This window comes from Ustilaginoidea virens, chromosome 3, assembly GCF_000687475.1.
Source record: "Ustilaginoidea virens chromosome 3, complete sequence".
Classification (NCBI taxonomy): domain Eukaryota; kingdom Fungi; phylum Ascomycota; class Sordariomycetes; order Hypocreales; family Clavicipitaceae; genus Ustilaginoidea; species Ustilaginoidea virens.
The window spans coordinates 1,255,402-1,280,012 of NC_057318.1; the positions used below are offsets into that span (position 1 = coordinate 1,255,402).

A 24,611-nucleotide genomic window follows, 5' to 3' on the forward strand; every position below is an offset into this window, starting at 1 on the left:
TCGGACGAGACGTGTGGATAGGATAGTCTTTGTTTTGCAAGAGGTCTCTGGTGGCAAGATTCCAAAGTGACAGACGATTGACTTTCTTTAGTACGTTGGAAAGGCGAAAGATGTGGTTGAAAAGGCTGTTTTTGTGGTCTGTGGTGACTTGGTTGGGGGCTTGCCAGTAGATATAGACAGGCGGTGTTTTTGAAGTAGCCGGTCAGCCTTTTTCAAGCAACGGGATCTCCATTTTCAGAGGCTCGAGATTGAACCGTATGCATTCATTAGTTTGTACTAGGCGGTGGTAGGGCAGAAAGAAAAACGCCTCAGCCTCATCCGGGAGACCAGGGTGCCAAGGGTGCCATCAAAGAAGACGGGCTCCCCCCTTGTGGACACCTCGAGAAAGGGGGGTGAGGGAGGAGAAAGTAAAAAAGATATAAAGTCGAGAAAATAATAATAGGCCAATCGACTCATGGAGCATACGGAGCTGCGGAGCGGTTCATTAGCATTCACAATACGGAGTACCAACGCAGCATCAACATGGGAAAAACGCATCAAGCTACGGCTAGCCCTGAATCCTGATGCTGTCCCCGACCCTGGGGTCTCGGGCTGGTGCGGCAGGCTAACCAATACTCGCAAAGTTGTCGTCAAGCGCCTTGTCTCGTAGATGGTGCTTTGCCTCCTCGTCGACCGAGTGTGGGACATGACAGGGAGGTGCGTGTCTCGAAAAGAACAAGTGAGAAAAGCCGGGCTCTGCTGTGCTGCGGAGTGTCTGTTTGCCCGGGGGGGGGGGGGGGGGGTGTAGTTTTTGCAAGAGTAGTCCGTACGGAGTAGTGTGATAGTTGATGGTTCAGAGTTGGAAACCGGCCATCTCCATCTGTATGCGTAGCTCGGTGGAGAAGGAAGCAAGAGGACCAAAAGTCGTATCCGAGTGTAGCGGTACCTAGATGCGCCGGCCGCTGGTTGTTGCTTTTGTTGCTCGAGGCCTCCAGGCCTCCAGGCATGTCAAGCAAGGCTCGGTTCGACATGCCTGGACTGTGGACATGAGATGAGAGAGGCTTGGAGCGCAAGTGACACCGTCTCCGTCTGCGGCACGTCTGCAGTCATCAGGGGAGGCGGGGGGAGGGGGGAAGGCAATGTAGCAGTACAATCTGACAGATACTCGGTTCTTCGTACCGTCCCGAGAGACGAGCGGGCACAATCTTGTTGTCACCTAAAAAAGGCGGAGGCGATCCGCGGCGACTTTCTTCGGAAAGGGGAAGGGGGGGGTTCAACTGGTTGCCATTGGCTTTGGTGGTGGAGAAGTCGTCGGTCGACTCCAGAGTGGTGAGTCCAGACTCTGGCAAGGAACAAGTCAAGTCTGGCGCAAGACTGCAAGTCAAGTTTGTTGTCAGGGGACGTTGAGCCCTGCCTGCTCCTGCCTGCTACAGGACGAGCCTAGACGAGGCGCACCTACCAGGCCAGGGGTATCGGACTTGCTAGACCCAAGTTGGTCAAGGTCGCCGTCTCCAGGTAGTCCGCCTCCCTGTCTATACCTCTATACCACCTAGAGGTGTAGGTACATGATGTAAGACGGGGCAACAGGGGCTGCGAAGTACCGGGTACTTAGTGCCCCTCCCTCTCCCCCACGAGCGGACTTGCCTGTTGTCTCAGACACGCAGTTGCGCTTGCTACCTTTGCAGAGAGCATACCTCTCACCATACGGCATTACAGTATTACACGGAGCAGACTCATAGAGTCAGACATGATTTCTCCTTCCTTTTGGTGGTTTTTTTGGGGGGGGGGGGGGGGGGTTTTTTCTTTTTTTTCTTTTTTCTTCTTGACCTGTCGAACCCCCCAACCCACCGCCACCCCCCACCCCCTCCTTTTTTTTTTCTTTTTTTTCTTTTTCTTCTTTTTTTTTTGTGGTGCATGGCCGTACGTAATCCGTCCCCCTGTTTGCAGAAGGAACTAGATCAACCGGAAATTAGATTACCGAGTAGTAAGCATGTTGATATCAACCCAGCATTGAACGCTCGTGTTATCAAACTTGTCGAGTCTGCGGGAAATAGTGCATGCATAGAGGAGGGGTTCAGTGTTTGCTGATGATGATCATGGGAGAAAGAAACCGAATAATTTCACGGCTCCGTGGCTTGCGGCCCTCACAGTTGCCTGTCTAGCCTGGTCTAACTCGCGTTGATGGGATTGGAGCGGCGGCTCAAGTCATAAGAGAGGGGGGGGGGGAAGTTTCGACAAACTTCGCATTCGTATCTGCCAATTAAGGTCTTGCGGGAAAATCGGTGGCATTTCTCGGCCCATCATCACTGGCCATTTCCCATTACGTCACGTCCGTCAGTCGGTCTAGGCCGCCCGTTAGCAAGGAGTTAGCCTGCTTCTACTCCGTACATTTCGTACCCGAGGTACTCCTACTCCGCACCGCACATGGAGAGTAAACCGCTGGCCAAGGGTGCAGGTAATATTGGTGCCGCTTCGTGATGCATCATGCCAATAAACCATCCGCGCGAAATGAAAATAGTGACTGTCCACGACGGCAGCATATGACAGACAACCAACACAAAACACAAAAACCTGACCCGACTGTTTGGGCGCACCATGGATGAATGAGACACGAGGACCGGCCAAGGGTTGGGATTCGGGGAGGAGCGACCCTGTTGGTCAGTTAGCGAGTGCCAAGGACCTAAAATAAAAGCAACGGTAGGAATCTCACCCGATGCGATGCGCGGCAGAGGCCCAGGCAGCCTATCATGTATCATCGTGCATGGTAGCGTGGTCAATTTCTTCCACAAGGGGCTGGTCGCATCGCAGGGAAGAAAAAAACTCTATACCGGAATCTCGGGTTGTTCTTCTGGCAAGGCGACGGCGTGCTTGATCGGAAGACGCCTCGACCACGAGGGGACGAGGGGGTGCAGAGCACCAGAGGAAGGAGGTAGGCACAGATAACCTTACCTTAGGAGGTAGGTACCTTAGGTACCTAAAGGAGCACTTCCAACAGGTCGTCGTCGTCATCATTAACTTAGGAATGAATCTCCAGTTAGCTGACTTTTTGATTTCCTCTCAATTTTCAATTCCATTGCCTAGCATTGTGTTTACTGTTTTGCATGCGTGTCTTGGGTCTGGAGTCCGCAGAACGTACGGACGTACACGCCCCAATCCTGGGTGTAATTGGCTTGACATTGAATAAGTACCAGACGCCGTTAGGTACCACTTAGGGTACAACCTACAGGTAGTTTGGCCGGCCATGTGCAATCCTCGTCCCAAGCTGGTAAGCGGAAATGAATGCCTGGCATCTGCCGCTGATGTTGCCATTACGTCTGAGCTTCTGAGCTCTCAATGCCTACTCCGTACTCCGTACGGAGTACAGTCTCTCCTTCCCTTTGGTTGGCCGCCCCTTCCCACGTCTACTCCGTACCCATCATTGGTAACTGGCAGCAACATGACCTCACACAACAACAACAACAACAACAACACCACGGCAGCACGGCCAGAGCGAAAAGGGACCTGCAGAAAAGCCAGAATACAGAAAAGCCAGAAGATATTCCGTATGACACGGACCAACCTTCCTCCACCCGGAACCGACGGGTGCTCGCACTGCCCGTCAGGCAGTCCGTGTGGCCGTTGTCGTCAACTTGTCTCTGGGCTTATTTCTCAGGCAACCGGCGGCAACCCCTCAGGGTTGGGATTAGATCCCCGAGTACTCCGCGGGCACGGTACGGATTGACACCCTGTGACTCTTCTTCATGCTCTTCAAGCCACGAGACAAAAGCAAGGACGTCAACTGGCGCGGTCCCCAACTCCCCCCCTGGAATGTCTATTCCCTGAATCCTACGCCCAAGGCTGGTGACACACAGACGGACGACCCGCAGAGACGCATGTCGGTTATTGATGCAAAATAGCAGAAACCACCCCCAGTTCGGCAACTGTCTTCTCACATAAGCTCGGCCACAACTCTACGGATGGGGACTTGTGACTCGTGCTGCTGTCAGCAAAACTCGCCACAATAAATGCAACTTGGGTTAGCCTGACTGCGGGCTCCGTCCTCCGTACTTGCCAAAATCCTAGCACACTTGCGGGTGGGGACGACCATGTTTCCAATAACTACTCCGTACTGCTGTGCTGGTATTTCCGGTTCAACCAACCTCTCCGTCGATATCACACTGTGGCCTCTCGTCCGTCGTCGTGCATTCCAGGAGTCGGTCGGTTCTGAGGTGTACCAAGGTGGGGCAGGATTCTGGGATGCCGAATGGCAATCAGAAACCCATCTCCTACTACGGAGTACATCAACAGTAAAGTAGAGTATGGTATGTGCGGAAATCTTTGTCAAGGTGGAGGGAAATGGCGGGGAAAGCACCTTCCTCTTGAGTTTTGACCACTTATTGATGGCATGTTGCTTCCAGGGATGTGAGCCAATACCAATAGGAGCCTAAACGTGGCTTGGCAATGCGAGTGGACAAGGTTTACTGGTAGGGCATTGCTTAGGAGGTGCCTAAGGCAGGCACTTGGGTACTTCCAAGGGGGTAGGTGTAGCTAGCCACCCCGACCCAGCCCAAGGTACGTACCTACCTACCTCCTGGTATCTTGCCTGCTGTTCCTTAAAAGATATTGCCGTCAGCAAACTTCCAGTGCCCAAAAAACTGCTACATGCCTAAGTGGGCACGGGTCCTCAGTTGTCGCGTCGCCGGGCTTCAATAACGGACCTTGAAAATGATTCCTCCTCCTATTAAATGTATCCAAATCATACGACGACGGATCCAAGCAACCCCTCGTAGGGCAGACCAACGGCAACCCCTGCTTCCGGTGGCGTGGCGCCTCCTACCGTCGCGGAAGTTGCCTTGTAGCTTTCAAGCTCGCGGATCCTTATGCAAGCTCGCTTGCGGCTGCCAACGTTGGTTAGTCTGGAATCTGGAATGTGGGGCCGTCCTCCAGTCAGACTGATGGATCACGGGGCCACAGACGAGTCGCGGCAAGAAGTCGCCTTGGCTTCTTAGTGGGGCCGGTTTCTATTATTACTGTCAAAAGCCCCCACCCTGTCTTGACAATGCGGCTCTGCGCATCCCTGTCGCTGACTAAAAGCCAAGCCAAGCGACTATAATCCGTGGCCCGTGAGCCGTAACCTGATGAATCACAGATTAATCACACATTGTGTGCAGTTATGAGTGTGACCTGGGGATGACGAACCATTATCTAGTTGTAATGTGTTTAGTTTAATCAAGTATGAGACTGGTTGGGATCGCTGCATTGTTGTAGGCTGCTGACCGTTTTGCCCCGCTATTTTATGCGCCAGGATTTCCTTATGTTCAATGCTGCATTTACTGCTTATTCCGTTTACCCCTTTCTTTTCGGCTCAATGGCTACGATATTCAACATACTGCATAGCCGCCTAGCTAAGCCAGCCGCGCAGCGGAACCTGTCAAGGTTAGCGATGACGCTGTCGGAAGCACAACCTTCTGAGACCTAGCCGCGCTTTCTTTTCTATATGTTCCCTTTACATTCTAGCGATTCTACTGTTTTCTTTCTATAAAGAGAGAGACTGCTAGTATCGGAATCGCCATCGCAATTGCCCCCTATATTGGGCATTGCGACCGTTATGGCCCCGATTTTCCCTGCGCCCTGATAGGCCGCACGGGCGGCCCGCAGAGCCGCACCACCACACGTGACTGCGGTACACGCACAAAAGGCCACATCGTGTAATTCTCCCTTTACTGCCCCTTTTCCTTCCTTTCTAGATAGTCACAGTCATTAGCTAAGTAATAGAATACCTTTTTTTGGTGACCGCCCGGTACCTGATACCACGCGCGCGACCCTACGTACAATTGGGTATACCTTGATGTGATTCCAACAATTCTGACCTGATGATAGTCTTCCCTCTCTCTTTTTTCTGTAGACTCTGTATATTAGTTCTTTATTGTCATTATTATGAATATATCTATTATTATGATTCAACCATTTGCGGCAGCATGTAAGGGGACGTGATGAAGATTATGAAAACATAAGGTTTGCCGGAAGGATACTGAATAGTGAAGCATCGCAGGAAGAGGTCTTGGCAGCTTCTATTGATATGGTCAACATAATAGTGGACATCCTTCTCTATTCACCTCCAATAATGGGAGTGAAGAGGAAACGAGAGGTGGAGCTTGAAGCAACTGAACACACAAGCCTCGATGCCTCAAGCATTTGGCATAGCCGTCAAGAAGCACCGCCAGAAGACAGTCATATGGACTTTGAAAGTCAGCATTTGACAGATATTGGGAATTGGGCTGGTCCAGACGCCTTAGGTGGTATGCATTCTTCTTCAATGCTCCCAGCCAGCTTCAGGCTGACCCCGACCTTGGACTTTGCTGGTGCGCCTGGTCAGCATAATGAGCTTACTTCGCAATTCGATCACAATAACTTTCCAGCAGATATAGATTCTAGAGGGCTAGATATATACGATGGCTTATTAGAGTTTGAGTCGTATGTTATCGGGGATGCAAGCCGTAATCTCTCACCCACTGCGTCGGAGATCTACCCAGGCGGTGGGTTTCTCTCAGAGAGTGGTTCATTTAGAAACCTGCAATACTATTACTCAAATATATTCGGGTTCAAATTCTACCCAAACGCTTCGCACTGGTCGCGCTGTCAAGTAGTATGGCACCCCAAGGCGGAATTTTGTCCCTGGAAGTATGATCACCTCTTCCTCTTTACCAGCGCTAACAAGACTGCTCTTTGGAAAAGGTTTCCCTATTTCGGCCAACAAGATTGGCACCTCCTCAGCTGTTATTGGGGCGATTATTGCAATAGCACCGGCGCGAGCTTCTTGATAGTCACTCGGTCCATCGCCGGTGCGAACAAGTTGGATTAGAAGTGAGAGCTCTACTCGCCTCAAAATGTAGGCTTAGCCTTCTTTGCCGCATGTCTGGCATATTAGGCCGTCCTTGGTAATCCCGTCGCCTTCACAATGCGGGCAGCCTGAGCCAGCCATGATAGATAAAGCTTCCCGATGCAAAACTGTTAGTATATATTCGCCTTCGAGGCTCGATTTTATGACTTACAAGGATTTCTACTTTTCTGCGTTCCGATTATTCAGTTGTTGGGTTTCTGGACATGGCTTGTTTCATTGCTGGGGATGGTCTGATTTTAAACCACTCAGTGTTGCCGGGGATATCGGTGGATTCGTGTATTTATCAGGAATGTTCGGCTAGAATGTGGCATACATAACCGAGGGAACAGTAGTCCCTTAGGGCTACCCCTATGCCTACTCTAAATAGCTGGTGTAGCGAGTGCTGTTCAGTTAGTACTCGTTAACCTTCTTCAATATAGCTGTTCTTCTGCAAGCTTCCTGACACTTTCCCAGCCCAATACGGATAACTAGCACCCGACGACGCAATGGCACATGGTGAGTCAACAACAAACACACGCCAAGTATCACACAGTCTTAACAGTGGATTAAGTGTAAGGCTTCTTTTGTGGTGATTTGGTGCGATTGATCACGGACATCCAGAGGTGCCACATTGCCAGTGAGCGGCTACTCGGCCCGTGCCGCTCTTCGTGGAGGCACTTCCACTAGGTGGGGCAGTGTCACTGACAGGTTCTGGGTAGAGATACATCGAACAAAGCGTGCAGTGGACGTGGATTCCAGCGTTGACATGGCTTGCGGGTTACAAATTGTCGGTTTAGCCGCACAGCTGTTCATGTATATATAATGATTCCCGGCGCACGGTGGTGTGTGTCTCTTTCACACAACGGTATGACCGAGATGCATGTTGGCTGACGATAACCTCGTGATAAAGACGGTCATATGGGAAGGGGCCAGTCTCCTTTAGTCAGTATCCATGGTCGCAGCAGTCCGTGACCGGACCAGAAATCGATGCTTACCCTTCGATCAGGCACTTGTGTTTTTGTATCAGAGCACGGAGACGCTTATCTGAACAGGAGGCGGTTCGTTCCAGGCCGCGAACACAGGACCTAGGGGGCGGACCAGCTAGTTATAATATTCGTCAGGATATCCTATCCCGTCCTCTGCCGAATTGTTCGTGAACGTCTTTGAACTACTCCATGGGGTTTCGCAGACTTCGGGCTACTGGTACTGATTCTTCCAACGGAGGAGTCTGCATCCGTTATGCGCCTGGCCTCCTGCAAGCGTCTACTCCTTCGAGGCTGCACAGAAGAATCCACAAGGGGGTCGGAAGCGATATCTGATACAGAAACCAGCTTTAGTACCTCGGTCATTTCAGAGCCATCTGGCTGTCGTCTGGGGGAAGTCCTGTTCCTTCTGTAGGCCTTGGAAATCTTGGACGGACGAACTGCTGGACCAAGAGCGGTACGTGGTAATTCTGGAGCAAGCCCAGCCTCGACAGATACCTCTCTCTCGCCTCGTCGCGCCCCCGACAGCAAGACAGAGCGTCCAGCCTCTCTTCTCTTTGCTTGGTAGCGTTCTGAACATGATGCAATGGAAGGCAGGCTGGGATCGCCATTCGATAATCTCACAGGATCGCTGCCCGGACATGCCTCTTGAAGAGGATCGTCTATGTGACCATCTGCTGCAGCCGGTAATGGACACGCGATTCGCTCCGCTCCCGCTCGTAATGTCGCCGGTTCGTGGATGTTGTTGAAGACTGAACACGAGAACGACGATGTGACCTGTTCTCCCGGATACGCCCCAAATAACGGCCTACAAGGTACTTCGCTGGGTCCGCGCCTGTCCTCGACCGCACCAACCTCGGGAGGGACAGAATCATTACCCATTTCCTCACGTAGCATCTCCTCGATGGACTGTTCATGCTTCCACGACATCCCGGGCAGTATACCCCATTTCTTGTTCCATATTCCTCTTCTTACCCAGGTATTCTTGACTCTCTCATAGGCCCTCGTATTAATGTCCGGAGGAGTCGAGACGATGGAGTTTTGAACGTTAGGCTCGGTCGGGGTGTGGCCGCGCTCTGCTCTTGCCTGAAGGGCAGCTTGCTGTCGATTTGGGTGCATTTGGTTGAGGTCAGAGAAGTTCAGAGTTTCGGGGAGACTCATTTCTTCTTGAATCCGCTCGCGTTCTTTCGAAACCTGATAGGCGAACTGATAGTATGGGCGCGACGCCTCACGTTCAAGTTCCCGTATGCGCCGGCACTCCTCAATCGTTCGCAACTCTTCGGCGCTCTTCGATCGTCTCGGCTTCGATCCTCTTTGCTCAAGAGGCGGGCAGAAGAGACGGGTCTCAGCACGAGCCGCTTTATCCTTGTTCGACTCAAACTCAGAGTCGAGTGGTTCTTCGTGCTTCCACCTCCAAACGTTCTTGGTTTCCCACTTCTCGTTCCATATTCCCTGCTCAACCCAGCGTTTCTTGACGTTCTCCTCCGCGAGTTTGTAGAAATCTGTACCGGCTGGGTGACGGCTTGTTCGAGACCCATCTTCTTGGTAGAGCCGATCTATCTCCTCGCTCTTTTGGGCCTTGAATTGGTTGGAAGGAAACGATGCCCGACGCTCCCGTATCAGTTTCCATTTTCGTTTCTCGTGGCGTCGTTGTTCATCACTTTGCAGCTCAGGGCTCTGAGATCGGGTTGAGTTGTGTGACACGAACGATCTGTAGGATGGCGGGGATTCGCTGAACCGCGCTCTTGCACGGTGGAGTCGCTGCGGATCTTCGACAAGCGCTGTTAGGGCGTCATCAGCTGCAACCAGCCCGTTTTCACGAAATGCATCAGCCATAGACAAGCTTTCGTCCAGAATAGTGGAGGACGGCCGCTGGTGCAACGGATGAGCACAATGCTGGGTTTCATGAGCGCTGGAGGGGTTTCGCGGGCTGGGCTTTTGCCTAATGAGATCCATTTTTATGGGCTGCATCGTGGCGTTCGGCTGCGCCCCATGATTGGCCAGTAGCGTTCCATCCCACCTGAACAGAAGCTCTGAAGCCGGCTGGCGCATTGACGACTTGGGCTTTGATCACGGTGCCCTAAGAAAGCAAAGCAAGGCAAGGAAGGAAGCTTTATTGCGAAGCTTGTTCCATAAATTAAGCTTTGCACGATCGGAGAAATCCAGACGGCAACTAAACTCATGATGCTGACGATGAGGCCCGTGCCGGGTGAGGAGCTTTACGCAACGGTACGTTGATCCCCTTTAGCTGATCCATGATGCAACCGCGTCTCGACGACACGAAACGACACGACACGACACGACACGACACGACGCGGCAACCTGGCCAGCTACCTGGTACCTAGGTAGCCTTGGATGTCGTGATAGACTCGATCGCACCCTCGAACCGCGGAGCAAGGGGTTGATGGTTGACGGGGTGGTCCCAAGTGCATCCATACGCTCGGTTGCTGACCATTTGGCAGCTGCTTTTGAGCGATTCATATCTCCCGGGCGCTTTGGTTCTCGCGCATTCATTACGCGATGCCGGGACAGCCAAGAGAATTGCTGTTTTGGTCACGTTGGACTCGGTTTCGGCCGACGCAGTATCCCGACTAAAGGCACGTGTACTTTCCCGTCATCATCGTTGTCATCATCATCACCATCTTCGTCGTCGTCGTCGTCGTCGTCGTCTTCTTCTTCTTCTTCTTCTTCTTCATCACCATCACCGACTTTGTGGCGAGCTCATGCCATCCATGCCAAGCCCAAAACTCTTGACTGATTGATTGCGGTCCGGCCGGGAACCCCAAGTTCTTCCAGACTGTCTTTGACTATGTCCTCCCCGTGACCCCTATTCGCACCAGGTATCCTGGAAACCTGTACATGATGAACAGACCCGACTTGAATTCGACCTTTACCAAGATCAACCTTTGGAAGCAGACACAGTGTTCCAAGATTGTGTATATCGACGCAGATGTAGTAGCTTACCGAGCCCCCGATGAGCTTTTTGATTTGCCCCAGCCCTTTTCGGCTGCCCCTGACATTGGCTGGCCAGACATTTACAACACGGGCGTCATGGTTCTGACCCCAAACATGGGTGACTACTATGCCATGTTGGCCATGGCGGAGAGGGGAATCTCGTTTGATGGTGCCGACCAAGGTCTCATAAACATGCATTTCAAGCAGAGCGTCAACCGCTTGTCCTTCACTTACAACGTGACACCGTCTGGTCAATACCAATATCTACCCGCCTACCGTCATTTCCAATCTAGCATCAGCATGGTACACTTCATCGGCGTCGATAAGCCTTGGTTTGCTGGCCGTCACGCGTCCTGCGGCAACGCCGGGCTCAGGGACATGGTCGGCCACTGGTGGGCTGTTCATGATCGCCATTACAGAGCAGACGAGGTACGTGTGTGTCGCTCTCTCTGCCGTCTGGTCTTTTTTGTTTTTTTGTTTGCAGCAAAGTGTCGGTACGTCTGACCAGCATGAACGCTAGAGCACCACCCTTGACCAATCCAGCCAAGGGCAGAAGTGGCAACGAGCCGCAGCGCTTGGTGATGCTGTTCAGCATCATGGTTCGGGGGTCCCTTTGCCAGACAGCACCAACGTCGGGCATCAGCCTCCTCTGGAGCGGCAAGGTGAGTATCATCCCTCCATCATCACCATCATAGACGGTGGAAACTATTTGTTGTTGCGTGAATGCCCAACTCCCTACCCTTGGACCGCTTCTCCCGCAAACAGCCGAGCTAACCCAGGGCTTCAGCCAAAGTTATCACGGATTCTTCCAATCCTCATCCCCCCCCAACCTTGTATGAGCCTGCTACAGCGCAAAACCTGGATCAACCTCCCTGCGTGATGGTGAATAACTGGGATGCACAGAGGTGCGACTTGCTAAACCCTTCCTTTCCTGCGTAAAGTATTTCAAACATGGTGATGCTGAAGCCTCGTCTCCATTTCCAGGCAGTCTCCTCCAGTCGGTTCAAAACCAGAGGCCGTCGACTTTCCTTCTGTTCACTACGACATGTCGCGTGACACCACCCCTTTTGTCCCTCCTATACGCTATCCCAGTCCACCTCAGAATATGTGGTTTGAAGTCCCCAAGGAACCTCCTGGTGCCTGGACTGATGGGCCCCGTCGCATATTCCCATGGGAAGACAAGCAACCCAAACCTGCACGCTCATTCATCAGTCGGCTGTCCCATGAACGGCCCGAGCCATCGCCAGAACTTGAACCTGAAGATGATGGTCATCTGTCGTCTTTGATGGTGCCGCCCCGCAACAACAGTCTGTCTGATCCCGAGCATGAACCCTCGGACGCCCGCGCTGGAAACAACGTGCCCGAGTTTGACGCGGGGACTCCAAGTGCCGGTCCTGACAGCCCGTGGACGTCCTTTTCGCGAAACAACGCCTGGGACGAGATACCCGAGATCGGTCGATACGTCGAGGGCTTGCAGAGGCATCATCACGCAAGGAGCCGAGCAGTAGCTGCTGTTCGTTCGACTCTGCCGGGTCCTCCGATGGGCCGCCCTGAAGGCCTCCGAATGCCGAGAGCACTCAGGGTGACGGATTTCCCGACGGGGGCGGAGCGACCCAGTCTCCCAGTGACACCAGCACCCATCAAGCGCCCGTCTCGCTGGGGCGGAGACGGCAATAATGTCGGCGGCAACGCGGAAGCGCAGGTGTTTCCTGCAGCCCAAGGCGTTCCAGCACAGTCAGAATGGGTATGTGTGCACGGGAGGCGCTGGGGGCTGGCCGACTGTCGATGCCTCATGAACTTGGCTGACGCGCTACATCCTCCAAAGGATCCCGCCGTGCAGCTTCAGAAGTTGGCCGAGCAGCAATCAGAGGCGTTGCTGCGCAAGCTTGGTGGTGGACCCGTCGTGCCGGGCGCAAGGACAGAGTACCAAACACCATCAACACCATCAACACCACCGCTTCTCCTCGACTCTGTGCCACGGCAAGCATCGCCGGGGATCGTCGTCGGCTCCCAGGCGATGAACCACGGCCCAAATTGCTTGCCGGACCAGCAAGTTGCGCCAGAGGCCGAGTTGGCCGAATCGACGCTGACCAGCTAATCAATATCACACACAGACTGTCTGGCACGGCGTGGCATATCCGGTCGTTGCGTCTTTTCACGCAGTTTCAAATCACTGGCCTTGGCCTTGGCCTTTTTCTTTCTTTTTTTTTTTTTTTAATTTCCCGCCCCTTGCAGCGTAAACTCTTTGTCTCATGGTTGGATCACTCCACAGAAACAGACTACGCGAAACCCAGGCTTGGAGGCTTGGAGGCTTCAAATTTTTCATGTACACCCGGAGCTTTGATCCCACCCATGCTGTTCACGAAGCATGGCATTTCGACAACGAAGCCATGTGAGTCTTGTCTACCTTTTCCGACGTTGCTCATCCTGCTCGCTCGCCGCACCTCGGTACCTCGACAAGGTGACCGGACGACGCATGCGTTCTGGCTAGTATATCATGGGTGCCTCAAACCATACACTTCGCGCCAGGTTTACATAATTGACTTGCGTGACGACATTGACAGACAAGTGCCAAGCCTTCCCTATTCGTAATGTAGCAAAGCGCAATCGAATAAATTCTGGGGTAAAGCCTGTCATGGAATGGAATAATGAATTGCATTTTGCACGGCATCTCTTGGAACATCATCTTCTGCCGCGAATGGAAAAGTCACGTCGTGTCTTTCAGGTTAATATATAGAGAGAGTTCCACCAAGACAGCTTTTTCAGTTTCTTCAGTTCTCGTCCTCCTCGTATGAATCTTCCACGGTGGCAGCCCTGCCTTTTCCTTTCCCACCGACATCCTGAGAGAGCTCATTGCTAGCTTGAGCCGCGTCGCCTGAAACCAAGTCACCGCCACCAGACCCAGACCCAGCTGTGGCCAGTTGCTCGCTTTTTTGTTGCTCTTCAGTAGGTTCCAGGTGATCAGATGAACGGACGTGGCTCTCGGGCACATCGTGCTGGGACTGATGGGCCAGCAACTGAGAAGGGACCTCGTAGTTCGGTGGGATCGGCCTGGGCGCTGCCATGGGCGTTGCCGTGGGCGCAACACCTGTCGTATTGGACACGTTCGTCGCAACATTCTCTAGAATCGACCTCACAGCCCCATCTCCCGAGACATTGGTCCCTGCTATTCGGTCGTCATCCTCTGGCATTGCGTTCACAGACGTTGGCTCGAAGTCCATGGCCGCATGTTGAGGATTGTCAAGTTCGCCAGAAGCGGAAGTTTCGGCCGGATGCATCGATTGCTGTGGCTGTGGTTGTTGCGTCTGGGATCCATTAAGCCTCTGCAGAGGAATTAATGACCAACCAGGCGGCAAGGTGACGCCGTGCGGGAGCTCGGGACTACCGGCGGGAATCGCCGAACCATTCGGCACCGGCCCATGGCGAACTACGAATGGGCTGCCGAATGAGGGAATACCATGACCGGGGGAGGCCAAAGCCGTGTGGGTATGGCCTTGAGCCAGATGATGGAAATGTTGAGCTGGGGGCAGCGTTATATTCACCATCCCATTCACCATCGGCAAAACTGCAGGCTGAGACCTGAGTGAAGGGTCCTGTTGCGGTCGCCGCTGGCGAAGGCGCTGGAGCTCCGTCATCAGCAGATGAGCCACTTGCACTTCCTGTTGTGAGGCTTGCAAGCTTTCAACTTCTCGTCTTATAAGATTCTCCGTTTGCGCGAGCAGATTGCCGATTTGCTGAACATTATCTCCTGCTTGGGGCTGGTTTTGGTTTGGCGTCGATGTCGGCCCCTGAGTCTGATTTCTCTCGTCTTGGCCGCCGCCAATCCGTTGAACAATTTCGCGAGCTTGCTGGGCATTAGCACCGAAAGCTAACCGCAGAGGGCCGATATTGAACACCCTAGCGCCACCGCCCCTCGGCGGAGCGGGCTGACCGTTGTTGTTGTTGTTGTTGTTCAAAGGTTGCCCGCCATTCAGTCCATTGTTATTGAACGCAGGTTGTTGATGCCGATCGGGTACTTGGGCAACGTTGTCCAGCTGGAACCGCTGACCAGCTGGTCTGTTCACCCCACTTCCGGCACGGTTTATCGCAACAGGGCTTCTGCAAGTCGGGCAGACCTGTTGACGTTCGAGCCAACTCTTCAGACATCCAAGATGCAGTACATGGCCGCAGGGGAGTTTCTTTGGGCGGGCCCTGTTTATTGCGCTAGGTTGATTAGCTGGATCCCAGAGTCGCATCTCCTCTCGACAGATGATGCATGTGTTCTCTTGCGAGAGTTCAACAACGGTGGCGTCGGGATATTTGCTCATTTCCCGGATAGCGCGTCGATATCGCAAAAGCGCATTCAGTCGCTTGATGAAATCTCGCGACGTCATGAAGAGGTCTCTCATTATGTGTATGGGTAAACCATAGAATCTGAGCAGCATACAGAAGAAGGCGACATAGATGCCGAGTTTGATCATGTCTAGTAGAGAAAAAGGTTCGTTAGACGAGTCCGGAATTGGGACCGGCAACAGCGACTTACCAGTAACCAAATCCAGCCACAGCACCCATTCTCCCTTTGCTGCCCACCCTGGAACTTCAATGTCCATCTCATCGATATCCTCTTCCTCATCCGGTATTGGTTCCTGATGTGAGTTGTGCTCGTGACCGCTGGCTGCAGCCTGATCCCTGGCCCGGACCATGGCTTCCCGTCGTCGGCTGAGCTCTAGCCTCCGCTCGGCCAGACGTTGTCTGGTTTGAACACTTACAATGCTCTGCTCGGTAATCGAAAGGACATAGCGGGCTGCTGTTCGCCATGAACATGTAGCCAAGACGGCGAACTCAAAGAGAAACATTACCATCATGTTCGGCCGAGCTTGTCTTATTACCGTGTCGATGGTGTATTTGAGGATCCAGACATCATAAATGAAACTCAGGGCAAGAGAAACACTCAGCCTCAAGTGGAATAGTCTTGGGTTTGCGGGGGGTTGCTGTTCCAAGAATTCCACCCGGCCATCCCCAATCCATCCCCAGACTTTTCCGGTGACGAGGGTAGTGAACATTACAAGGAACCAAGCACCTATCTCTTCCCGAAAAATGGTCATGGCAAGACATGTCTCCGTGATGGCGAACCAAGCCCGTTCAGTAAGCTGCTCGACTTCGACAGCTCGCAAGGTACCGTAGCATAGTTTGGTGAGGCCGTAAACGAAGCTGCTATATAGTAGAAGAGTGAAATTCACCAAGACCTGGGGTACGACTGTTAGCAGGACCGCAAGTGTGTTTAAACAGTGTGGCAGATCATCGTGTCCCTTACAAGCAAACAGAAATTGCTTTGGGCCAGGTAGACCATCGCAGAGTAGAAGTTAGCCCGCTGCTGGAACGCGGAGATGATGACAGCCCCAGCGAGGGCCGTGGAGACCTATAGAAAACGGGGAGAAGTTAAAACCGATGGTCACTTCCATCATGCGATGCTTGGTGAAGCTCCAAGAGGACGGCAGAATCATATATACCCCGGCGTACCAGCCCACGCGCATTTTGGGCATTGGAGCTGTTTCTGCGTGAGTGATTTCGAAACAAATTCATCGGTTTCGTTTGATTCCTTATCCTCCTAACTCGACCTTGACTACCTAGGAGGTAGGTGAGTGGAATAGAGTTGGGTGTCTGATGCCACGTTATGACACCAGTGACCTTGATAGCACGTGACATGCGGACCAGTGGCGTATGCAGCCGTATTGATCATTTGTGGCGCCACCAGATTTACGAGAGGTGGCCCGAGCATCGGCCGAATTCGGCTTCGGAAGCTCAATCTCACGTGACTCATGCCTTGTACGTAGTTCTCCTTGGAATTTCTGGTAAAGAACCCGTAAATCAAAAGGACCATTGCCTCTATTGCAATCGCTTCCGGGAAAGCCCTATTAGATGTGGAAGAGAAACTTGCGTTGTGAATAGCTTCAATTCGACTATTGTGATAGCGACTAGTGACCATTGTGCTGTTCAGGGTTGTAATGTTGATAATCACAACTTCTGATGATGTGAGTCTTGCGTGGCGACAGTTTTCGGCAATTACGGCTCAGTATGTTGCGAAAAGTACCAGAGACCACCGGTAACGACTATCTTTAGCCACTTCCGCCACGGGTTGAGTGCTCGTTAACTCGACGCTTGAAATATAGTGTTGAAGAACCAGACCCTTGTATACGGGGGAAAAGGTTGCTGAGATCTACTAGACGGTGAGATTCTGCCCTAATAATCTATTACCACTACGTAGCATCCTTCGCAGCAACAATCCTTCACAGCAGGCTTCTATTATTGTAGATATTTACTATAGCAGCCATGAGAAATGGACTTTTTATCGTGAATATATTAATGGAAGCAGATCATTTGCACGACCGGATATCCCTACTTTCCCTGCCCCTAGGACGTCGATGAATTTGGCGGCATCGGACCTAGTATACTGAACATGAGGAACAGGACTCGATAAATTGAAGAAGAAAAAAAAAAAAAAAAAAAAAAAAAAGGAAATGATACCCATGAAACCGTCCGATTATGTAACATGTACGCATATAGAAAACATATTTGCCTTAGGAGTGCGCCGGTGACCGTTGCAAGCCGGCAGCTTGCTTTCCTCGTTGGCTATTAAGCAGCTCTTCCACTTTGCTGACGCTCCCCAAAGAGATTTTCTGACCTAAATGTGACCATGAGGCATCGAGTTGCTGCATTCGCGCATCCCCTGTCTCGCCCTCAAGATCAAGGCCAGATTGAGTAAATTCCCAAAAGTTGGCCTTCAAGCCGACCCCGTAATACTGATGCTTTCGCAGGTACGCGAGCCATAATTGTACTGTCTCGGGATGCCCATCCTTGATCTGAATCAACCTACGCAGCGTGACACGCTCAAAGTTCTCTTGAGCTTTCTTGAAAATAAAATGACTCTTGGGTACCGTCCACCGTTCGACAAGCCGAGGCAAAGGAACCGGACCGTAAGCTGGTAGCCCCAGATAATAAGCAGCTCTCAAGGCGAAGTCGGCAAAAAACTCAAGGGGCTGAGTGCTGAAGGAGCGCAGTTGCAGATCACACGAAGGCACCCCGAACTCGGCCTGTCTCTTCAAGGGCTTAAGATGAAGGGCCTGGAGAGGCCTGGGTTGGCGGATATCGTCCTTGCTCGGTTCGGTTTGGACTGCTGCTGATGATGCAAAAACGCGCGGGATAAGACTTTGGGCGAGTTTTTCTTGCGAAAGACTATGACGAGCTTAGTTTGAGCAGTTACATAACCGATCGTGTTGGGAGTGACGGACAGTGAACACGGCCTCAACCTGGATGCACTATAGGTTGGAAAACCGCGGAGGCTTGACATTGTTCTGTTTATGAGATTTGATGACGTTGTGCGCACAGCCATGGGTCATGCGAGCAAAGTTCCCAGCAAAAAAAACGACCGGAGATAATGGAAGAAGACTTGGCTTTTGCTTAGGTAGGAGGAAGCTGAGGCTGGAGGCAGCGCACGGGCCACCGAAACACTTTTCTGAGTGGACTTGCCTTGAACACTTGTACTGGCCTTTACGGACTAAAGACTCTTCAAACTCTCTCATAGGATGTACGCCGTATCCGGCGACTAGGTCAGGATTTATGTTTTTTATATTTTACTTTTATTTTCATTGTTACAGCATTATTGGCTCATCTTTTCTCTGGCGTCAATCTGTCCGCTGACTGTCGGTGCTCGATGGTTCCTGTTCTCCAGGAAAGAGCTCCGATATGATACGCGAGCAGTGTCTGGCATGTCGCCCGCGTCGCTGCTACGATCCAAGGCTTGATTTGGTCAAACCAAGGGCCGATATCATATATACCCCGTCAATAACGCTGCAGTGCTCCACGTCCAACTTCAAAATTCACGGGCATAGCAGAGATATACATGTCACAGATATAGCAACATGGGGAAATTGCGCAGCGAACTGTCGATAGTCCAAGAGCGCACTCCGAACAAGACAGCCTGCGAGCTCTCTCAATGACGCCGTTTTCTTCGAGAAGTAAGCCTTTGATAGAAAGATTTCTTCCCAGACGCCTTTTGTCGTTGAATGCTGGCATATTTGTCCTGAAGCTTTTGTCCGTCCACGTCTCTAATAACCTCATTTAAAAACGTGTTTGCTCCCTCTCTTCTGGTGCGCTTGGCACCAAATCGCTCACCATGACCTGCAACCATGGTTCCAACCTGCGAGTATTCTGGCGGTGTGAATCTCATTGCTTTCTTCTGATGTTTCGGGTCCAATAGACCTCGCATGCGTAAGAGTTGCCACTCGCGTTTGAAAGCCGGTGTTGCTTTTGTTTTGGGCAAATTAAACCAATCTGATCCAGCAGTTTCCTATTGAGCAAAGTTAGCCATGATGATCATCGCCGCACCGGAACTACTTCAAGGTGCAAAGCGGCGCCGCTGTTCTCTCCAAAGGGATTCAGAGTAACTATGATGTACAGGATCACGGAATCAAGGGACGATGGTCCAAAACGGATACTAATCCCATGTCAAGATGCCACAAAGTGGCTGCGTCTCATCATTATCCCTTTGGTCTTGGTTTTTCTCCTTTCAAGTAATTTAAAGGATCAAAGCAACGAAATCAAGTCAAAAATCAAAGGGTAAAATCTTACATCTTTGTTTCTTCCTGCGACAGGCTCTGCGTGAGGGTTACGGATACTACAAGGAGTCTGAGGCTTGTAGGCTTTCACCTGGCTTGGAAATATTCTAGTTGTTGGGGGCATAGCCTTTGCCACCGACGACGTTTCAGACTCGAGCCGCTCCTCTGCCTGTCGCAGCAAGTCGAGAATTTGGCCTCTCGAACTGTCGCACATTTTCTGTATGATTTAAATGGGAATGCAAAAATATCTGGCACCGTATCTAACCAGAAGAAAAAGTTTGCAGGAAGGGAGGTGTGCGTGGATGGAAAATATACTCGATGAAAAGAAGACAACATTGAAAATTACCCGAGAATGAGCCAACCAAATGCCGTCCGTGCTTGAAGTGGGCCCACCAACTTATCCGAGATTGAGATGCCACTTGGGCTGCGGGCACCAGTTTCCACTCCATTAACACTACATCATCGCTTTCCAATCATCAGCACTTCAACATTTCTCGCGCTCGTCACCAACGACAAGTATTGACGTTTTAAACACACCATCCAAAGTCGCATTTTTTTTTTCGCCCTCCTCGCTTTTCTTTTCCATCAAGGGGAAAAAACATAGCAAACAGTAATTGAGAGAGCTCCGCCCTTGAGGTACCCGGGCTACGGCACTCGCAGTGCAAGAATATATATCGATCATTGATTGACCTGAACTCGACGGCCAGTCAAGCACCCCCGTCGCCTTGAAAAATGGACTCTCAGAATCAAGGTCAACAGTCTCACACACAGCCAAACCGCTCGGCTCCAGCTTATGACCCCAGCCATGGCGGCCATTATGGTACGCATCATACCCCAAGCTTCCATTCCAACCTTCCGTGAACCTAGACTCAAGTTTTGTTCTAGGAGCTTGTGCAGCAGTTCGTCACTCGGAGTTCGAACTCTTGTTGTAGTCGTCCCTCTAACTTTGATTAGCTGGCTTCCCAAGGCTTCGCCCCGGCTGAGCTATACACTGGCCCATGGGCTAATGTTCGTACCCCGTGCCTTGGCTTGACTTGTTGTTAACTAGAACTCCTAACCTCGCAAACGGAACAGGTGCACCAAGGCTTAACCGGCCAGTATAAAGACATTCTGACAACATATTGGCAGCAAACAATCACGCATTTGGAAAGCGATACACATGATTACAAAATCCATCAACTACCCCTTGCTCGCATCAAGAAGGTGATGAAAGCTGATCCTGAAGTGAAAATGATTTCAGCCGAAGCACCGATTCTATTTGCCAAAGGCTGCGACATCTTCATCACTGAGCTCACCATGCGTGCTTGGATACATGCTGAGGAAAACAAACGTCGCACACTTCAGCGTTCCGATATCGCGTCAGCGTTGGCGAAATCTGACATGTTTGACTTCTTGATCGACATTGTGCCTCGTGAAGAAGCCTCGTCACATGCCAAGAGAACTGCTGCCCAGGCCGCCGGTCCCCAGTCCGTTCCCACAGCTCCTGGGCAAACACAGATGACTGGCCAGCACACTAATCTGGGTCAGCCCAATCATGCCTCTCACCCCATGGCTCCGGACTACATGGGTGGTCACCATATTCCTACCGAACAGGATTATCGACAAAATCCCAACATGTATGCCGGTCAAGTACCTGCTGCGCCGCCCGCTCCTTATGGACAAACTCAGGCGCCAGCATCCATGTACGGGGAAATGGAAGGCATGTATCCATACTCCACCATGCAGACACAGCAAGTAAGTGAACCTTCCAATCTCCTAGCATTGTTTTCAAAGACTAATGTCCAGAACTAAGGCGCCAATGTCGTCTGAAGAGTTTGAATGATGATGACCACAAGTGAATTTATGATATTGCTGTGGCTCAATTACTATTCATGCGGTCACCTGGCTGCTTTGCAGATGAGCTTTGATGGTTGAAAATTGCGGGCTCACTAAAGAAACAATTTGGGTTGGCGGGTGGATGATTTATTTTTGTCTTCTGTTAGATCTTACTGGTGCATCTTGTTCTTCCTACTTCAGTTGTGTCTGGTATTCCTTGTTCGTCTATTTTTGTCAAGACATTTTCACGGTCACCGTGGAAGCGTAAAGACCCAATCTATTTCATCATAGCAAACCTGGAGGATAGGTTGGATAATGGCGCGGCTCTGCCAGGCAATTGCGGTACTGGTGTCAGTCTGGTATTGTTTACAGATTAGCACAAACCTTTTCGCTCGTAAAAGGCAACAGAACCAGCTTACTTTTCTAGTAACATCGGTCCGTTTATTGCATCCACTCGCCCATACTTTTTATTACGAATGGAGATGTCGAAGAATTCCTCATGGTTGTCGGATTCCATCAAGCTGATGGTTTGTTGAAGCTCCTCAAGGTTTTCACGAAGCATTTGGCCATTCTCCAAACTGCTGACGAACTCGGTCAAGTATTGCACATCTTGCGCTAACGCAGTGACGCCATTGCTGTTTATGTGCTTGATGTCTGGAGCCAGTGGCAGGGCCTAATATCTGATCAGCTTCAAAAGGCTCGAAGTGATGCAATGACCGGGACAGGCGAACCAGAATTTTGTTGGCAGCATGTGACAATGCATCGAAATAAATGAGCTCCTTGATCTCGCGCGGCAATCCCAAAAGGGTCGAGTTCATGATGTTGGAAAGATATCGGGTCAGCGTTTGCATATAATTGCTCGTTTCTGTGGTCACATCGGCGGCCAACCTATTTTGTGTTGTTGTAAGTCTATCATCTCCCGACCTATCGAGAACGACAATTGAAAAATGATGGGCGCTCACCAGTCATATTCTGCCGTGTCAATGAGGTCGTCAATCTTGCTGTTGACGAGCTCAAAGATGCGCTTTTCGGCAATCTTCTTACTGTTTCGGAACTCTTCCGTAGCATTGAGCTTCAACGGACCCCCGGCTGAAGAGGAACGCGCTCGGATCAAAAGTTGCTCTAGTTCCTGACAAGCAATTTCGAAATGTTCAAGATTGATAAGAATTTGAACAATTTGACCCAGGTACTGCGATGATAATCTTTCAACGAGCGAGCGGCAAACCTTTTCGGTCAATAACTCATCGAGCGACTGCCTCGCGTGTTAGAACCACTCGGTTGATTTGACAGACGGTAATCGGTGATTGTACCTTTCGCAAGGTCTCATCAATGACTTCGGTATGCTGGAAGTGATCATCGGAGAAGAAATAGAATTGATTGAGAAAATTCCTGACGTCAATGCAGCAGAGGGGATACATTTGCGAGAATGGTAACACACAGGGGAACCTGGTGAGCATTGGTCAGCGCATTCGAGTTATTATGGCGATCTACTTACGCGACTTCGTCAATGGACTGGGCCTGAATAAACCAGCTGACATTGATGACTTTTTCATATTCTTCTCGAGAGTTGATGGCCATGGGCATGTAGTCGTCCGTCGATACGATCTAGGGTCAATGTGTGAGGCATGGAAGCAATGGCGAAGAAACAAACGATTTTCTCACCTCTTGAAAGTCTTCACTAAATCGATGTTTAAGTAGCTCGGCATATTTGTCGAAAAGCGTGAGCAAGAAGGTATCAAGAGTAGATACAGGGTACCCCCAACCCTAATCGTTGATTAGTATAAGGCTCTTGTTCCTTTGCTTCAATACCTACTTCCATAGTTTGCACGAATAATGCTATGACCCCTTTGATTTTGAGCAGAACCTCGGCATTACTAATGTCATTCAATGCTCGGGCAGTAAGGTTGATTGCGGCACTGCACATTGACTCCCACAGTTCTTCGACCTATCAAAGTCAATATTGGCCAGCAAATGGTCAGAAGCTTTCCTTCTCCATCACCATGGCCAAGACGCAGAATCCTTACATCGGCGTCGGACCGCAAATGCGGTAGTCGACGTAGGGTTTCCCTCTCAATAATCGCGAATCCCGCGATGCCCTCCAACAGACTGCTCAAAGAAGACTCGTCATCAGCCAAGAGCTCAACTGAGTTTGGCAGCAAAAGGTCTTTTTGCTGCTTCCTAGTAGTCGCGTATTCGGATCGAAATCGATCGATCTGATCAAGAGCCTCGTGTATGTGCGTAGCTTCAAAAAGAGGTGTGAAGTTGACTTGTAATTCCTCGTTGTTCAACACATCAAAATCTTGGTTTTCGTCGCATACAAGTTCGATGGAAGAGTTCAACCGAAAATTCCCCATGAATTGGTCCTCTTCAACCCTTTGTCTTTGCCGGGTCCTTCGCATTTCGGTATGGTAGAAAGCCACTTCGCCCAGAAATTGTGATGTCTCTCTGACTCGAAACAACCATGTGCTCAAGTCGGTCATGACAGCTTCGGAAATGGCCTTGCGAGAGGCAGGAATCGATTGTTGAATGAGACCCGCTAGTCGATGCTGTGTGGCATATCGATTTTGTATGATTGGAACCAGGTGCTCGTTTTGTAAATCCTCGAGGGATTTGAGGGAGGAGTAATAGTTCTTTTGACGAACCAAATCGTGGGCAGAGTTGACGGCATGCAGTACTTTCAGCGATTCTTTCAAGGCTTCTGTTGTATCGGCAATGTTCTGGCGAACTGCTTTGGTATTGACCAGGGCACCTTTTTGCTCAGCCAACTTCTCGGTGCTAGCTTGGATGGACTGGTTGAGCTCGAGGATTTCAGACGTCAAGGAGACAGTGCTTTCTCGGACAAGCTGTAATTTAGAGACGGAATCAAGGAATTCTTCGTGCTTCGTCAACCCTATGCGCTCTATGTCCGCCTCGCGGTCGTATGAATACCTTGTAAGGCACTGTATTAGGATCGGCGTCCGCTTGGATGTCGCTGCATCCTTGAGTATTGGTATGAGCTGGTCAAGAAAGTCGGAATCTGTTGAAGAAAGAATGATCTATCCTCAGTCAATCATGGTTCTCGGCGCAATCGGGCAACAGTTCAAAGTCGCGGAAAGGAAAGCCTATACCTGTGGAATTGCAGAGGCATAGTCGTCCAAGCCTGCGTGACGTCGTGGCATACTGAATTGCCAGTATGGCAGGGTGATTTATGTTTATGTCTCTAAGTAAGCTGCATTCAATTCTCCTTGAGGAAAGAAGAGCTCCAACATGGCAAGACTGCGGTTGTTGTTGTCGTCGTAGGATTGGAGGCTGCGAAGGTGCAGCAAGCTGGCGACTATGAACAATGACGGATCCGCAATGTTACGTACCTATGTACGTACCTGTACCTACCTACATTTACAGCCTTATTATAGTCCCTTGGGGAATCCGATATCCCTTCCTCCCTGT

At 51.0% G+C, this 24,611-nt stretch overlaps 7 protein-coding genes across 7 annotated transcripts; 2 read left to right on the forward strand and 5 right to left on the reverse strand.

The window, feature by feature from the left end:
- Window positions 1-7,861: 7,861 nt before the first annotated feature.
- UV8b_03643 (uncharacterized protein) lies at window positions 7,862-9,777 on the reverse strand (the record flags this gene model as incomplete). The annotated part of the gene is made up of 2 exons (XM_043141141.1): window positions 7,862-7,923; window positions 8,046-9,777. 2 exons carry the CDS (start codon window positions 9,775-9,777, stop codon window positions 7,862-7,864), a joined length of 1,794 nt encoding a protein of 597 aa, XP_042997075.1.
- A 225-nt stretch (window positions 9,778-10,002) lies between these two features.
- UV8b_03644 (uncharacterized protein) lies at window positions 10,003-12,874 on the forward strand (the record flags this gene model as incomplete). The annotated part of the gene is made up of 7 exons (XM_043141142.1): window positions 10,003-10,050; window positions 10,284-10,418; window positions 10,618-11,205; window positions 11,297-11,438; window positions 11,564-11,681; window positions 11,761-12,520; window positions 12,602-12,874. The coding sequence occupies 7 exons, from the start codon at window positions 10,003-10,005 to the stop codon at window positions 12,872-12,874; spliced, it is 2,064 nt and encodes a 687-aa protein (XP_042997076.1).
- Window positions 12,875-13,547: 673 nt separating this feature from the next.
- On the reverse strand, window positions 13,548-16,298 carry UV8b_03645 (uncharacterized protein; the record flags this gene model as incomplete). Its single annotated transcript, XM_043141143.1, has 4 exons — window positions 13,548-15,238; window positions 15,299-16,001; window positions 16,070-16,174; window positions 16,266-16,298. The coding sequence occupies 4 exons, from the start codon at window positions 16,296-16,298 to the stop codon at window positions 13,548-13,550; spliced, it is 2,532 nt and encodes an 843-aa protein (XP_042997077.1).
- Window positions 16,299-17,333: 1,035 nt separating this feature from the next.
- Window positions 17,334-18,145, reverse strand: UV8b_03646 (uncharacterized protein; the record flags this gene model as incomplete). The annotated part of the gene is made up of 2 exons (XM_043141144.1): window positions 17,334-17,988; window positions 18,045-18,145. The coding sequence occupies 2 exons, from the start codon at window positions 18,143-18,145 to the stop codon at window positions 17,334-17,336; spliced, it is 756 nt and encodes a 251-aa protein (XP_042997078.1).
- Window positions 18,146-18,745: 600 nt separating this feature from the next.
- Window positions 18,746-19,584, reverse strand: UV8b_03647 (uncharacterized protein; the record flags this gene model as incomplete). Its single annotated transcript, XM_043141145.1, has 2 exons — window positions 18,746-19,102; window positions 19,384-19,584. 2 exons carry the CDS (start codon window positions 19,582-19,584, stop codon window positions 18,746-18,748), a joined length of 558 nt encoding a protein of 185 aa, XP_042997079.1.
- A 518-nt stretch (window positions 19,585-20,102) lies between these two features.
- On the forward strand, window positions 20,103-21,192 carry UV8b_03648 (uncharacterized protein; the record flags this gene model as incomplete). Its single annotated transcript, XM_043141146.1, has 5 exons — window positions 20,103-20,190; window positions 20,256-20,269; window positions 20,325-20,378; window positions 20,445-21,104; window positions 21,163-21,192. The coding sequence occupies 5 exons, from the start codon at window positions 20,103-20,105 to the stop codon at window positions 21,190-21,192; spliced, it is 846 nt and encodes a 281-aa protein (XP_042997080.1).
- A 270-nt stretch (window positions 21,193-21,462) lies between these two features.
- On the reverse strand, window positions 21,463-24,343 carry UV8b_03649 (uncharacterized protein; the record flags this gene model as incomplete). The annotated part of the gene is made up of 10 exons (XM_043141147.1): window positions 21,463-21,541; window positions 21,605-21,858; window positions 21,917-22,073; window positions 22,148-22,437; window positions 22,496-22,631; window positions 22,681-22,790; window positions 22,848-22,949; window positions 22,999-23,130; window positions 23,210-24,220; window positions 24,293-24,343. 10 exons carry the CDS (start codon window positions 24,341-24,343, stop codon window positions 21,463-21,465), a joined length of 2,322 nt encoding a protein of 773 aa, XP_042997081.1.
- Between the last annotated feature and the right edge of the window lie 268 nt (window positions 24,344-24,611).